Source organism: Cyclopterus lumpus, chromosome 6 (genome assembly GCF_009769545.1).
Source record: "Cyclopterus lumpus isolate fCycLum1 chromosome 6, fCycLum1.pri, whole genome shotgun sequence".
NCBI classification, from domain to species: domain Eukaryota; kingdom Metazoa; phylum Chordata; class Actinopteri; order Perciformes; family Cyclopteridae; genus Cyclopterus; species Cyclopterus lumpus.
Window position 1 is genome coordinate 4776110 of NC_046971.1, and position 16091 is coordinate 4792200.

Genomic DNA, 16091 nt, shown 5'->3' on the forward strand with positions numbered 1-16091 from the left:
AACTAGAGAGTAACATTAAAATCGAATAAAACGATGCCCCCTATTGTATATTTGGTATGAGCTGCTCGACTTTTAAAGTCTGTTCTCCGTGCTTCCTATTGGCTGATCGGCTGTGATGTTTAAAGGGTTTGTTTGCAGCTTGGTGCAGGGATGACGGTTTCATTTTTCTTTTATCTAATTATTTTTTTTATTCAATCCTCGGGTCAACACCAGAAGTTTGCGTTGCGCTAGTTCACTCTAAAAAAAATGCACATTGTATTTTTCCCATTGTATTTTGGATTATTGTAGGGAAAAAAGCAACGTGGAAAACACTAGTTTATAACACTGGCACGTTTTATTCAGCAAAATCATCCTCAACATTTTTCTTTAATCAGAAGCGGTACAAAAACAAACAGTTGTCAAACACCTGACAAACTTGTTATGCCATGAAATGTTTACTAAACAAACAGGTCCATATATGTATATATCTACCTGCATCTACAGATGTCTCTTACTAATTAATGTATATTAAAGTATAGGCCTGATTATTTGAATATTTATTAGCAGGAGTATTTCAATTAAATTAAATTAACTGAATCACTAATGAGGATTATATCTTAAGAAATCAGTCCATGGGAGAAACAAAACAAACTTAATGTTATAGCTCAGCAAAACAAATCAATTGAGGTATGTTATTTTATATCAAATAGCTGTTTCCTTAAGTCTTTTGTTCACTGTGTGTGTGTGTGTGTGTGTGAGAGAGAGAGATGTTGAGACATGTAGCGTATTACTGCAATACTTAAACATAGTCATCAATTAACATTTTAATGGAAAGTTAGTCTCACACGTTCACAGTGTTTTCCTCAGTCTTTTGAAAGAAGCTGTCCGGGTCCTTAAACCGAAGAGTCGCCATTCAATAAACCGGCTTCAGGTGGTAGAAACGACACTTGATGTCAACGTATGTGAGTTTATCCAGCCCACGTTGTAAATTGAGGGTTTGTCACTCAGCACCATTCGTGGCCTGGAGGTCACGCAAACAGTTTCCTGAAGGAGTTCTATATATATATATGTGTATATATATATATATATATATATTTATTTCCCATCCAAAGATGCACATTATGGTTCCATCGCTAAATAGATTGTAAAACAAGCTTGTGAAGAGTATTTGATTTAAATTCAAACCAGTTATTTTCTTTAGTTTAGAGGGTATTATTTACATGTTTAATATTTCTTCTTAATTTCATTAAGCTCTTCCTCGTTGCCAGTGTTTAGGTACATTTTGTAAAAAGAAAAAAAGGTAAATGTTTGAAGAAATCTTAAGTAAAAAAAAAAAAGGTTAAATAAATATCAAAGTATGGTTTACATTGTGTACTTTGTCATTTCCAGTGTTGATTGTAAAAAATAAATGTTATATGACCCCCAGATGGAGGTTTTATTGTCAGGTAGAAACCCACTTTTTCCCCCATGTTTGGTTATTTACGCCATTATGTTGACAGGATTTGTTATTTTGGATCGCTGCCAGCTCACAGAAAAAAAAAATGGCATTTTGTTGAGATTGAATGGAGAAAACAGACAGAGGCCTTGGGATGAAGGATTAAAGAGAATCTTGAATGTAAAAATAGAATAATCAGAGCTTGTTATTTCACATTTTATATTATATTTCAGTCCAATTTGACAACATCTATCCCAACACGTCTTATAGTCTATAATTTATTAGGTTAATAATCTGCACTGTATTTGGCAATACATCACATAGGCAAAGCTCTGAATATGAGGAATCTATCCTGATCGCTTCGCACCAGGCAGCACCCTCGATTCATATCAATTATACACACACACACACACACACACACACACACACACACACACACACACACACACACACACACACACACACACACACACACACACACACACACACACACACACACACACACACACACACACACACACACACACACACACACACACACACACACACACACACACACACACACACACACACACACACACACACACACACACACACACACACACACACACACACACACACACACACACACCTGCTTCAGGCCCGGAGATTGATTGCACCGAGCTGGAAAAAGCATGGACGGCCTAAGACCCGCCATGTGGTTACGGAAAATGGCGACCTTGAGGGAAATCAGAGGCATGCAGAGAAGTACGGGAGGCCGCTATGCTATCAGTCTGAATCGATAAGCACCTATAAACAAATACTATATATACACACACCTTTTGTTAATATATAATTAGCCTTATTATTATTATTGCTGTTGGTATTCAATACATTGTATTTAATTGCTGGAAAAGAAAAACAAGTCAAATATATAAATCTTCCTGCTCTCATCATGGAGCTTTAAAAATAAGACTTCCCACTCAAGAGGAAGCATTCGTCACGCTTCCTTTGGGGTTGCACCTCACAACTTCACGTCAACGCTTTTAACAATGAGACAACAAACTTACCAGCTTTTAGAAGAGATTTAATAACTCTGTAATTACAGATTAGAAACTCCCGAGTACAATTACCTATTTATACAGCTGATAAAATCATAAAATGTTCGTTCTTTCAAAATACAAAAATAAGTCACTGGACACATGTACCATACAAAATGCAATAAATAGTGATAAAAAATAACACCAAAAACATGCAGTCTGTTCCGAGAGTTTAGAAAATGTGACCGTCGTTTTGGGCACGTATTCTCTGTTGTGCGTCACGCTGCGAGGCCTCGTGGGAAACGGCACGGCTTCTCTTTTCTCGTGGTGTCATCTCGAAGGCGTCTCGCCACCTCATTTGATGCATCATGCTACTAGTACAGCTGATATCTGGTATCTGATCAGCGGACCTCTCCAGCTGCAGTGGTCCCCCGCGCCGCGCCGATGCGATGTTGTCCGCTGACTGGCCTACAATGTCCACTTCTGCAAAGATAACCCGCAACGCAACGCAACCCCCCCCCCCCCCCCCCCCCCCCGCCGAGAAAATGGATTGTGCTGCTTCGCAGGAGGAGAAGTCGGTTTTCAAACGGTTCAGCTGATTTATTTTATCTTTAGAAACCACCCGGAAGATGTTTTTTTTTGTTTTTTTTGTGGGTCTTTATGTCATTTACTGCAAATGACGTGACCTTTGAAAAAAAAAAAAAGAAGAAGAAAAAAGAAAAAAGAAAAGGTGCCCCGTGGTGTTTTTCTTGTAAACAAACAAACGTTTTGTTTGCGTTCCGTGTTTTCTGAGAATGTAACGCGTGCCTTAAAAATGTCGTCGGACTAACGGATCCACTTTTACTTCCAGGGTGGTTGAGGTCATCGTTTTACACAAATGACGGCGAGAGGGGGATAAGCTGATTTTGGATTTTGTTCCCCTACCTGTTTCCACTTCTGAATAGCTCTAGATAAGCAAATCTATCACAGTGATTTGTAGTCATTACATACGGTTAAGAGTTTAAGCACCTGAAACTCCCAATTCCATTTAGTTCCAACTGAATATAATCGGAACAACGCGGTGACTACCTGTGCGCTACAGGCAGACGGGCCTGTTTTCTCTCCTCCGCTCGGCCTTTTTTAGTTGGTGGAGTTGCTGCTCCGGCTGGCGTCGCCATGCAGCCCACCACAGCTCTCGTACTCCGGGTCCACCTGCTCCTCTTTGATTGCCATCCTCTTCGCATCCTCTGCAGGACAAAGACATAAACAAATAAAAAAAGGAGTTAGATCTTCGTCAGGTACAAGAAAATCCCCAGTAAGCAGGTAGTTTACCTTTTGCCAGCTGCAGGTCGAACGAGTACTCCGTCTCTTCCACCTCGATCTTGGGTAGCAGGCCCTTCATCTCGTCCCGCAGTTCCTTCAGCTTGATGTAGAAATGTACCTTATCCTGCGCGCGGGGGAACTGGGCACAGCGAGGGCTCGATGACGGCATCAGGTAGCACACCTAGTAGGAGGAAGCGGCGCACGCCGTGAATACGCTTGTCGTTACCCAGCGGGTCACGTTTCTTTAAGAGCGCCGTCGCAACGTACCGTTTCAGTTTCTGGGATTTTGTACGGCTGCAGACCAAAGTCGAGATTCTTTGCCTTCACGCCGAAGGTTTCTTTGCAGAAGATTTCATAAATACCTGACGAAACAAATCAACACATGTCAACACAATGTTTGACTTTGCCCAAATGGCTTCATGAATATGCCAAATAAACACTTAAAACAAAAGAAAAAGGGTACCTTTTCCATTAAAAGCTGCTATTAATGGTCTGTATTTCTGCAGCTTGTCGAGTAGCTGTCGACCTCCTTCTCTGATCTCCTTACTGGGACAAAGAGAGAAGAAGAAAAATATATATATAAATATTAAATATGTTTGTTTCAAGGGACACACTGGATTACATCGGGTGACTTTGGTCCCAGAACTTCCTCACCAACTCAAGCATGAACTAAAATGACTAGTCTGTGCTGCATTTCCATTGACTTGCAGTTATTCACCTGGAGAGGTCCTTGCTGCCGGGCGTGGTCCTCTCCACCATGTTGGTGAAGCCGATGTTATATTTCTCCGGCAGGCTCTGGTCGTGCATGAAGTTGAGCTGCTCGTCAGTGAGCCCAGACAGAAACAGACATTTCCCTGGATAGGACGCATCAAATAAGTTATTAAAACCAGACTAGTTTTGGGGATTTTGAGGTTATTGTTGCATTTTTTTTTTTTTTTTTTACAAACAAACACAACAATGTGTTGTGTCGACACTGTACCGGCAAAGTGAGCGACAACAATAAACATAAAAGGCAAATGAATGGCCAACAATATTATGAACACGAAAGACTCTTTAAAGAAAAGATTGTGTTCATGCTACACGTGAAAAGCTTCTGAAAATCATTGAGAACCATGATTTCAGCAACTTCTCTTCTTGAAAATCTGTCTAAAAAACCTCCGTTGATGACACATTTTGTAAAATTCCTACATTTTCTATCAACCCCTTGATTTTATCGTCTGCTTGTTGCAGCAGTTTCATGGCTGCACACAAACCAAAATATGTTGATAAAACGCCTTTCATAATTCAGCGTGATGCAGATTTAAGTATCTGGACCTTTTTTCGAATCTCTGCATGCATTTGAAATGACGAGTCTGAAGCCCGGTGTTTGTGGCGACTGAACAGAGGTGAAAATGAAGGATGCGGTGCACTGCAGTCAGTAATGAAACTGGATTCTGACTCACAGAAATGGTTTCCTGGGTTTGGATAATGGCGTCCTTTGAAGGCTGACAGCAGTCCTGGGTTAATTCCAATCTGGAGGGGAAACGTGAAGGTGTTACCATGGCAACAGACGGTAAATAGACAAATATATACATTTAGCTTGTGATTGAAACCTTTTTTCGACATTAGGCACAATGTGTGTAAACCATTTTTTGTACAATTGACACCAACATTTAAATATACGTAGAAATAGTTCTCCGGTAAATAACTCACGATCAGAATGTCAAGGTTGTAGGTGATGACGTCCGGCAGGGTTTTGGCCATGACCTCGGCCACCGACATGCCGTTGAAGCGGTTGAGAGCCCTCTTGGCTTTTTTGGCGGCCTCGATCTCGTTCTCCTCCTCCTGCGTCTTGCCGTCCTCCACCGGCTGCTTTGGAGGCCGCCCTCTCTTCTTCTTCACCGGCGTCACAACTGGGACCGAGAGGAGAGACACGCGTATGACCAAAAACTAAAGATCGCATGAGCCGATTAATCCTGTATTTATATATACGACCAGTTATTTGTTATTTACGACAGGTAATAGTGCCGTAAAGCAGTGTCTCTTAGTGCACGTGACAATGTAACGTACAATAATAGAGTGATAAACAAAGTATGTATTGGAATCAGTAGTGGGATTGGGTCACGTTATAATGGATCTCTAGTAAACCATCGTCTAAGTTTTCTCCTGTGAGTACATTGGGTCGTCACAGAGCGGTTTTAAGACATTCGACCACGAGTCAGAACTCTGACACCTTGCAGATTAAGTGGGCGAAGAATCTGGAGCATTGTAAACGGCCAGTGCAACTATTTTAATAAACTTTTGCGTGTGTCTGTGTGTGTGTGTGGGTGAATTCCTTTGATCAATAACCTCTTCAGTACCTTGAGAGGGAGCAGAAGGCTGAGGCGGATGCCGAACACTCGGCTCCAACTGCTGTATTGTATGTTGATGCTGAGGGTGGTGCAGGTGGGCAGGATGCGGCTGCGGCTGCTGCTGCTCCCTGGCGTGCGGCTGGTAGGTCAGCTCCTGGTAGTGATTCTGGGCCGGGGGGTTATAGTTCTGATAAAAAGGTTCCTGGTAGACGGGTGGTTCCCGGTGGACGGACAGCTCGGCCATGACGAGGTCATCACTGGGCCCTTCTGCGTAGTGGCCCATGTTGTGATACGTCATCACATGCTGAGCCTCGGGGTGCTGCTGGCTGGACTGGTACCTATGCAAATGAAAAATAATAAAAGAGGGTGCACGAGAGGAGAGGAGGGAGGTAAAAGTTAAAGAGGGAAGGAAAAGGAAGGTGAGGGAAAAAAAACTAAACGGGAACCGGACGAAGCAAGAAAAAAATGATGCCTGGTGCTCAATGGGGTGCGTGGAGAAGTGGCTGAGGCGAACTCACAAGACACGATACTTACAAACACACATGCGCTGATTCATACACCCGTTTGTGTTCTCTGCATTTCACTCAGTGTGTAGAGGATGAGAGTCCAGCTCTAAAAAGTATTTTGTTTTCCTCGCTCTAATCGTGGTTGTGTTGTATTTCTTTGAACCTCTGGCCTATAGGACACTCATCGCATCCACAAACAGGTCTTTTTGACAGCGACTTTGTCGTGCGCTCGGGTTCGGGATGACCACAACGCGATGAAGATATCCCAAAAAACATAACCCCTGACTGTGATTGATATGAAGACGACGACGACAGGACAAAGAGTTTCTCGTGCGGGCCTGTTCATGCTACAGGTGACAGAAACTGCAGGTGTATCCATGAAGCCTGGAGCAAGCCATGTTGTAATGACTGCTCGGCATTGCAGTGACAGGTCAAATTATTAATGTGCGTCCATTTATCAATTTATAAATAATGCAATATCGTCACATTGTAACTGTGCCAGTTAATTACATGTATTGTTACATACATACTAACTCCAGGGTCCACTTCCCTAAAACATCTTTTTAAAATGGTTATTATCCTTAATAATTACACCACCTTAAATACAAAGAATACAGGTATGCATGACTGCGTGTGTCAAATGCCATATTCATGTGGTTTTTTTTTTTTTTTTTCCTTTCTCCATCTCATGCATGAAAATGAAGGCGTCAGGAGGAGAACATGAGAAGTTTTTCCATGACCTGCCACCTCCAAACAACCAACTCACCACTGCTGAAAATAATCCGTGGGTACCGTCAACGACGTATACTGGTTTTCTTCCATCTTTTAAAAAAAAAAAAAAAAAAAAACTGTTGACTTATTTGAATATATTAACATTCATTCTGCTGCCCCGAAAAAAGAGGCATCGATACCCAGTGGGAGATGCGAGCTGTGTGGAGAGTTTGGAGCACATACGGAACACAAAGAAGACTCATGGACGCCGCTACGAGGAAGATGGAAGGTTTTTTTTTTTTTTTTTAGCTAAGACAACGTTACGAAGTCCTACTTGGCTTGTCTTGACCTCCTAGGTTAACGAGACGTGAAGGTATTTGAGCGAACTACCGTACCTGTCATACATTTTGTTCTTTAGTTTTCAAATAGGAAGACTGGGGGGGGGCTGGGAATCCTCCCAAAACAAAGACCATTTAAACGCTCAATAATTCCCTTTTTCTTTTTTTTTGGCGCAGGTTGAGTGTGCGCTTACCGCCCCCTCTTGGTCGGGAGGTGTACTGCATGGGGGTCTGACTAATGAATATAATTTAGGACGTTTAATCACGTCGCGCGACTGCGTTATTGCGACAAGTGATCGATGATTAGGAAGGGAAACAGCACGCGTGATTTTTTTTTTATTTTAACATGGTGGCATAAACACGGGATTAATGTATGAGTCGGCACAAACTGCCGCTAGATGGCGAAATATATCGTATGCATGACAGCACCAGCACGAATTTACACTGCAGACGAACGCAGCAACCAAAGATAGTATGTTTACATAACGTGCATCACTTCGCATTTAAAAAACAGGACCAGTCAAAACGCACAACAAATGGTGAAAAGTCCACATCGTAAACCCCTCAGATTATCCAGGGTATCATTTTGCCTTTTTTGTCAATTCCTCCAATGCATCTGTACTTAATTGGCACAACAATGCAAGTTAAACACATATTATAACTTGCAGTATGTGTATGTGGCTGGCGAGGTTAGCTTTAAAAAGAAGAAGAAGCTAATAGATGAAAATGTTAAGCTAGCTGGCCTACATCCACACGCAGCCTCAAAATGGTGGAATAGAAAGATTATTCAAGTCTAAAAAGCAATAACAACCTCTCTCAACCAATACAGTAATCGAAAGCGGAGCACACTATTGTAAAAAAAAAAATGCGACAGGACACGGAATCTTAACCTTTTGTGGTGTCAGTAAGTAGCGGCAGAGTGAGAGCTCTGTCCAGCTTTTATTTTATTTTGTATATCTTCGCGTTAACTAAACAGCGTGACCTGCGTTATGGGTCCCAATGACAGACATTTGGGTTTTTGACCATGGTGGAAAATTAGATTCACATTGCGGTCTTTTATTTAAAAAGACAGTGAAATAAACGAGGTAAGGTTTCACGTGCGTCACTCCACGTCAGTTTGTGTCTATTGCCGTGTCACCATTTATAGTTTCGTAAACTTTTAGCCCTGACGTTAGCTACATCACGGCTAACAAACACACTGACGTTAGCGTCCTTGTCACTGGATTTACTGTGCAGGTGGTTGACAATCATACACAGTATGTGTATGATATGTGAGCATGCATATGATACAATCATACACACTATGTGTATGTTATGTGTGCATGCATATGATACAATCATACACACTATATGTATGTTATGTGAGCATGCTTATGATACAACCATACACAGTATATGTATGTTATGTGAGCATGCATATGATACAATCATACACACTATGTGTATGTTATGTGTGCATGCATATGATACAATCATACACACTATGTGTATGTTATGTGTGCATGCATATGATACAATCATACACAGTATATGTATGTTATGTGAGCATGCTTATGATACAACCATACACAGTATATGTATGTTATGTGAGCATGCATATGATACAACCATACACAGTATATGTATGTTATGTGAGCATACATATGATACAACCATACACAGTATATGTATGTTATGTGTGCATGCATATGATACAATCATACACAGTATATGTATGTTATGTGAGCATGCTTATGATACAACCATACACAGTATATGTATGTTATGTGAGCATGCTTATGATACAACCATACACCGTATATGTATGTTATGTGAGCATGCTTATGATACAACCATACACAGTATATGTATGTTATGTGAGCATGCTTATGATACAACCATACACAGTATATGTATGTTATGTGAGCATACATATGATACAACCATACACAGTATATGTATGTTATGTGAGCATGCTTATGATACAACCATACACAGTATATGTATGTTATGTGAGCATACATATGATACAACCATACACAGTATATGTATGTTATGTGAGCATGCTTATGATACAACCATACACAGTATATGTATGTTATGTGAGCATGCTTATGATACAACCATACACCGTATATGTATGTTATGTGAGCATGCTTATGATACAACCATACACAGTATATGTATGTTATGTGAGCATGCTTATGATACAACCATACACAGTATATGTATGTTATGTGAGCATGCTTATGATACAACCATACACAGTATATGTATGTTATGTGTGCATACATATGATACAATCATACACAGTATATCTATGTTATGTGAGCATACATATGATACAACCATACACAGTATATGTATGTTATGTGTGCATACATATGATACAACCATACACAGTATGTTATGTGTGCATACATATGATACAATCATACACAGTATATCTATGTTATGTGTGCATGCATATGATACTAAAATAGTGAACTGCACATGGCTAGAAAACGATCTAATGGTAACTCCTAAACATAGAGGCTAAACAGGGTCCTAGTGCTCCCAGTGGTTGTGATAATGTCAAATGTTATGATGCATAGCCATAAATATGAGGCATTATTTTACAATTTATACCGAGAAGAGAACTTTTGATTGAGCAAGAAAAACATTTGACACCATATTTTGATTTTGCACCCAAATAAAACCTTTATTTAAAAAAAAAAAATGTACATCTTCTTTTTGGCATATAGCTTTTTCATTTTTTTTTTACCAATCTATTCCTCTCCCCCCAGGGTGAGGACGTCTGTGAAGATGCCAGCCGGTGTGTCTTGGCCTCGTTACCTGAGGATGTTAGGTGCCAGTATGCTGGCCATGTTTGCAGGAGCACAGGTCGTCCACCAGTACTACCTACCTGATCTGGTGAGGGACTAAATCAACCCCTCTCGTGCATGTGGCTGTCGCTGTGTAGTGCTGCTAGGATAATATGTGCTGTTACATGCGATATAAAAACGCACACTATACTATATGTTTGTATTTTCCTGCATTTCCTATAATTCAATGTGAAAGCTGCCACATGGTAGATGTAAAAGTGTTGCTTTTACTCAAAGATGGTCCTACGACACCACTTATCTAAATGGGTCCAGTCTTGCTGTATGCGTAACAGTTATTCCCTGTTTTTAATATTATTATTTTTTCATCTTTCAGAGTATACCAGAGGTCCCGCCAAAGCCCGGGCAGCTTAAGACAGAATTGCGGGGCTACAAAGTCCGAGAAGAAGCGACTGCTGTGTTACAGCAGCTTAAAGCAGAACAAAAGGTGGACTGACCCTGGGATTATACGTCCTCTTGTGCGATGGACACTCTAGCGTTATGTCCAATGTTTTTTTTGCCAACAGCTAGATGCGCCTGAGAGTATAATGTCACTTTTGGAACATCTGCAGATGGATATTTTCTGTGTTTAGTGTTTTTTCTTTCAATGGAACAAACATGAGAGGAGTGAAATGCGACAAGGATCCTATTGGACTCAAGATCATTTGGTTTATTCGACCGTTGGCCTCCGTCTGTTGTTAATTTATTTATATTCTATTCAAAAGTGTATCTTTGATTGTTTATCTTTTATCGGAAATAAAGATATCGCATCAAAAATGTAATTACTTTGTGGTAAAAGTTATTACTCTATATGGAAATGAGTACAAACACGCAACATTTGTTATCAAGCATTTTGATAATTGATTTGCAGCTTCTGAAATGTGAAGATGCGATGCTTATATTGCCTATATTGTTGTCAATTTGATATTTTGGGGTTTGGGACAAAAGAAGCAACCTCCTAACCTCACACATTACAGAGGAAATTCAGTAATTAAAAAATACACAATATGTGCTTAATAATTAATGAAACAATACACAATATCTGCATAATAATTAATGAAACAATACACAATATCTGCATAATAATTGCCTGGATGTCTCGTATCGTTGAGGGACCACACAGTTGTACGCAGGCGCGAGCGTGTGGGTGCGCGCGCGCCTCAACGTTTGGAAGTTGGCGTATCATAGCAACGCGTGTAAACACGAGTGCAATGGAAAAGATGGCGACGCAGAGAGAGCAGGACGCCGCTGATTATCTCAAGAAGCACAAAATACCCGAGCTGTTGGAGAACCTGACCAGCATGCTCTTCTTCTACAGACCCGGTCAGAGTTTAAGATGATCCGACACAACAAGCTAACTTCCGCCTCTGAGAAACGAGAGTTTCGTTTGCTAGATAACTCTATTAATACGTGTTATATGTGTTACACCATAACATGTGTTATATGTGGGCTAATGAAAACACCATAACATGTGTTATATGTGGGCTAATGAAAACACCATAACATGTGTTATAGGTGGTCTAATAAAAACACCATAACATGTGTTGTAGGCGGGCTAATAACACCATAACACATGTTATAGGTGGGCTAATGAAAACACCATAAAGCATGTGTTATAGGTGGGCTAATGAAAACACCATAAAGCATGTGTTATAGGTGGGCTAATGAAAACACCATAAAGCATGTTATGGGCTAATAACAGCACCATAACACATGTTATAGGTGGTCTAATAAAACACCATAACATGTGTTATAGGTGGGCTAATGAAAACACCATAAAGCATGTTATAGGTGGGCTAATGAAAACACCATAACACATGTTATAGGTGGCCTAATGAAAACACCATAAAGCATGTTATGGGCTAATAACAGCACCATAACACATGTTATAGGTGGTCTAATAAAAACACCATAACATGTGTTATAGGTGGGCTAATGAAAACATCATAAAGCATGTTATAGGTGGGCTAATGAAAACACCATAAAGCATGTTATGGGCTAATAACAGCACCATAACACATGTTATAGGTGGTCTAATAAAAACATAATAACATTTATTATAGGTGATCTAATGAAAACACCATAAAGCATGTTATAGGTGGGCTAATGAAAACACCATAACACATATTATGGGCTAATAACAGCACCATAACACATGTTATAGGTGGGCTAATGAAAACACCATAACATGTGTTATAGGTGGTCTAATAAAAACACCATAATATGTGTTATAGGCGGGCTAATAACACCATAACACATGTTATAGGTGGGCTAATGAAAACACCATAAAGCATGTTATAGGTGGGCTAATGAAAACACCATAACGCAAATTATGGGCTAATAACAGCACCATAACACATGTTATAGGTGGTCTAATAAAAACACCATAACATGTGTTATAGGTGGGCTAATGAAAACACCATAAAGCATGTTATAGGTGGGCTAATGAAAACACCATAGCGCATATTATGGGCTAATAAAAGCACCATAACACATGTTATAGGTGGGCTAATGAAAACACCATAAAGCATGTTATAGGTGGTCTAATAAGAATACCATAACATGTGTTATAGGTGGGCTAATGAAAACACCATAAAGCATGTTATAGGCTAATAACAGCACCATAACACATGTTATAGGTGGGATAATAACACCATAACATGTGTTATATGTGGGCTAATAAAAACACCATAAAGCATGTTATAGGTGGGCTAATAAAAACACAACAACATGTGTTATAAGTGGGCTAATAAAAACACAACAACATAGGTGGGCTAATAAAAACACCATAAAGCAGGTTATAGGTGGTCTAATAAAAACACCATAACATGTGTTATAGTTGGGCTAATAAAAACACAACAACATGTGTTATAAGTGGGATAATGAAAACACAACAACATAGGTGGGCTAATAAAAACACCACAACATGTGTTATAGGCGGGCTAATGAAAACACCATAACATGTGCTATATCTAGCTAGGTGTTAGCACCCTTTTACTTATTTAAATAAAGTATCAGTTTTTGCATTGTCCTATTATTTATTTTTACTAGTTATGGTTGTTTGGGCATTGTATTGATTTGAGATTGTTGCTCTGACTCCATATATTTAGTTTGTGAAACTTTTCCCTGAAGTGTTCAAAAATTTACCTTTTGATTACCAGAAACATTAATAGCATTGATTCATTGTGATTTATTCCTTCATTCAGAGAAGCCCAGAGAGTTTCTGGTGGAGCAGCTGGAGCTGCTGAAGATATCTCAGCAGAGCAACATAAATGGACCCAGTCTGTTCAACAAAGCCAACCTGGATGCAGTCTTTGGGATACTGGACCCCGCTAATCAAAAACACATCACTTTTGCCCAATATAAGCAGGGTGAGCATGTGATATGGACAGTATATTATAGGTGTTCTTGTGGCGGAGAAATATTTACACTTTCAATATGATTAAATATGTATAACCACAGACCTGTCTCTCTCCTCCCCTTCCTTTCCAAAACTCTAGAGTGAGCTATCTTTAACCAAGTCTCCTCCCATCTCCACAGTAACAACCTTCTAGACCCCCACCAGTCTGGATTCAAGGCAGGCCACTCAACAGAGACTGCCCTCCTTGCTGTCTCTGAGCAGCTTCACACTGCTAGAGCAGCCTCTCTCTCCTCTGTCCTTATCCTTCTAGACCTTTCCGCTGCCTTTGACAGAGTGAACCACCAGATCCTTATTTCCTCCCTCCAGGACCTGGGTATCTCAGGCACCGCGCTTCTCATCCTACCTCACCGACCGCACTTACCGGGTAACCTGGAGAGGATCTGTGTCTGAACCTTGTCCTCTGACTACTGGGGTCCCTCAGGGCTCAGTCCTTGGTCCTCTTCTCTTCTCTCTGTACACCAACTCTCTCGGCTCTGTCATTCGCTCGCATGGCTTCACCTACCACAGCTATGCTGACGACACCCAACTGATCCTCTCGTTTCCCCAATCCGAAACACAGGTAGCAGCACGAATCTCTGCCTGTTTGACTGACATCTCTCAGTGGATGTCCGCACACCACCTGAAAATTAACCCGGACAAGACTGAACTTCTCCTCCTTCCAGGAAAAGGCTCTCCCACCCACGACCTAACTATTAACTTCAACAACTCAGTGTTGGCTCCGACTCCGACTGCCAGGAACCTCGGTGTGACACTCAACAGTCAACTCTCCCTGACTGCCAACATTACCGCAATAACACGCTCCTGTAGGTACATGCTGTACAACATCAGGAGAATACGACCCCTTCTCACTCAGAAGGCGGCACAGGCTCTGGTCCAGGTTCTGGTCCAGGCTCTGGTCCAGGTTCTGGTCCAGGCTCTGGTCATCTCACGGCTAGATTACTGTAACTCCCTCCTGGCAGGTCTATCTGCTAATGCCTTTCGACCTCTACAGCTCATCCAGCATGCAGCTGCTCGACTGGTCTTCAACCTCCCAAAATTTACCCACACTACTCCGCTCCTCCGTGACCTTCACTGGTTACCGGTGGCCGCCCGCATCCGCTTCAAAACATTGGTACTTGTGTACCGTGCTGCGAACAGATCGGGTCCGGTCTACATCCAGGACATGGTCAAACCGTACACCCAATCAGCTTGTAGCTCCTTCACTTCGAGCTAAACACTCAACAAAGTCACGACTGTTTGCTGTGCTGGCTCCTCATTGGTGGAACGAGCTCCCCATTGACATCAGGACAGCAGAAACTCTCTACATCTTCCGTCGCAAACTAAAAACACATCTTTTTCGACTATACCTTGAATAGGGAAGGTAGCGCCGTAGTAGCACTTTGGTAGCACTTAAATTACCCTTACCGATAGCACTTTGTAGTTTAACTTTGTTGAAGAAATTGTACTTGCTTGATTCTTGTTGTTCTGAGTTTGGACTCATGGTTTAATGCACTTATTGTAAGTCGCTTTGGATAAAAGCGTCAGCTAAATGACATGTAATGTAATCTGATTTTTCTTTATATTAACAATAAAATTCTAAGCTCACTCGTGAAATGTGCATTTTTTTGGTTCAAATTCATTCTTTCTGTATTCAGAAAAATAGTGGTTGCCTATTTAATCCTACGTCACATAAAGATACTTTTAATTCACCTAATTATTGCTTCAAACAGCTAAATGTAATATAATCAAATGACTCTTTGGACTAAAACAACTAGTGACATAACCTTTTTCCTGACAGCTCTGACCACACTGGGGATCAAAGATATCAATGAATGTCCCGAAGGTGTAAATGAAGACAGAATATCCCATGAAACCTTCAAAACAGAAGCGTAAGAGCACCTTGTAAAATCTGAACAACGTCACAAAGACAATATTCACCGTGCATTTTAAAATTCCCCATGCCATGGAGATCATTGTTGTCTCATTTTGTTGTTACAGGAGTCGAGGTCTGCAGAGATGCTCAGCAACATATGAAAAACTGTGAACTTCTGTCTGTTGTTCCATTCGGCGGATGTGTTATTCATTCATATGAAGTTAGATGTTGCCATCGGGGCTTTATGTCTTGTTTTTTAATAAACCGCTAATGTGTTTTCAGATTTTTTGTCATTTTCATTGAAGTATTCACCAGCCTTTTTTTTATGACATTTTTATATTTGGGGGGGAATTTGATC

At 40.7% G+C, this 16091-nt stretch overlaps 3 protein-coding genes across 8 annotated transcripts; 2 read left to right on the top strand and 1 right to left on the bottom strand.

Moving 5' to 3' along the window:
• Window positions 1–2459: 2459 nt before the first annotated feature.
• tdg.2 (thymine DNA glycosylase, tandem duplicate 2) lies at window positions 2460–7786 on the bottom strand. 6 transcript variants are annotated; one of them, XM_034534329.1, is made up of 10 exons: window positions 7678–7786; window positions 7338–7393; window positions 6075–6403; window positions 5428–5627; window positions 5178–5247; window positions 4454–4589; window positions 4199–4281; window positions 4003–4097; window positions 3745–3916; window positions 2460–3659 (listed from the first exon to the last, which is right to left on the bottom strand). In XM_034534329.1, exons 2-10 carry the CDS (start codon window positions 7391–7393, stop codon window positions 3553–3555), a joined length of 1248 nt encoding a protein of 415 aa, XP_034390220.1. In that variant the 5' UTR covers window positions 7678–7786; the 3' UTR covers window positions 2460–3552. The 6 variants fall into 6 exon arrangements, with proteins under 6 accessions (XP_034390220.1, XP_034390219.1, XP_034390218.1 ...); XM_034534328.1 differs by having other exon boundaries at window positions 7526–7779; XM_034534327.1 differs by having other exon boundaries at window positions 7687–7775.
• Window positions 7787–8573: 787 nt separating this feature from the next.
• c6h12orf73 (chromosome 6 C12orf73 homolog) lies at window positions 8574–11242 on the top strand. The gene is made up of 3 exons (XM_034534377.1): window positions 8574–8705; window positions 10386–10512; window positions 10798–11242. Exons 2-3 carry the CDS (start codon window positions 10405–10407, stop codon window positions 10915–10917), a joined length of 228 nt encoding a protein of 75 aa, XP_034390268.1. The 5' UTR covers window positions 8574–8705; window positions 10386–10404; the 3' UTR covers window positions 10918–11242.
• Window positions 11243–11640: 398 nt separating this feature from the next.
• On the top strand, window positions 11641–16014 carry si:dkey-42p14.3 (EF-hand calcium-binding domain-containing protein 10). The gene is made up of 4 exons (XM_034534378.1): window positions 11641–11783; window positions 13667–13831; window positions 15659–15749; window positions 15859–16014. The coding sequence occupies exons 1-4, from the start codon at window positions 11672–11674 to the stop codon at window positions 15902–15904; spliced, it is 414 nt and encodes a 137-aa protein (XP_034390269.1). The 5' UTR covers window positions 11641–11671; the 3' UTR covers window positions 15905–16014.
• Window positions 16015–16091: the final 77 nt, after the last annotated feature.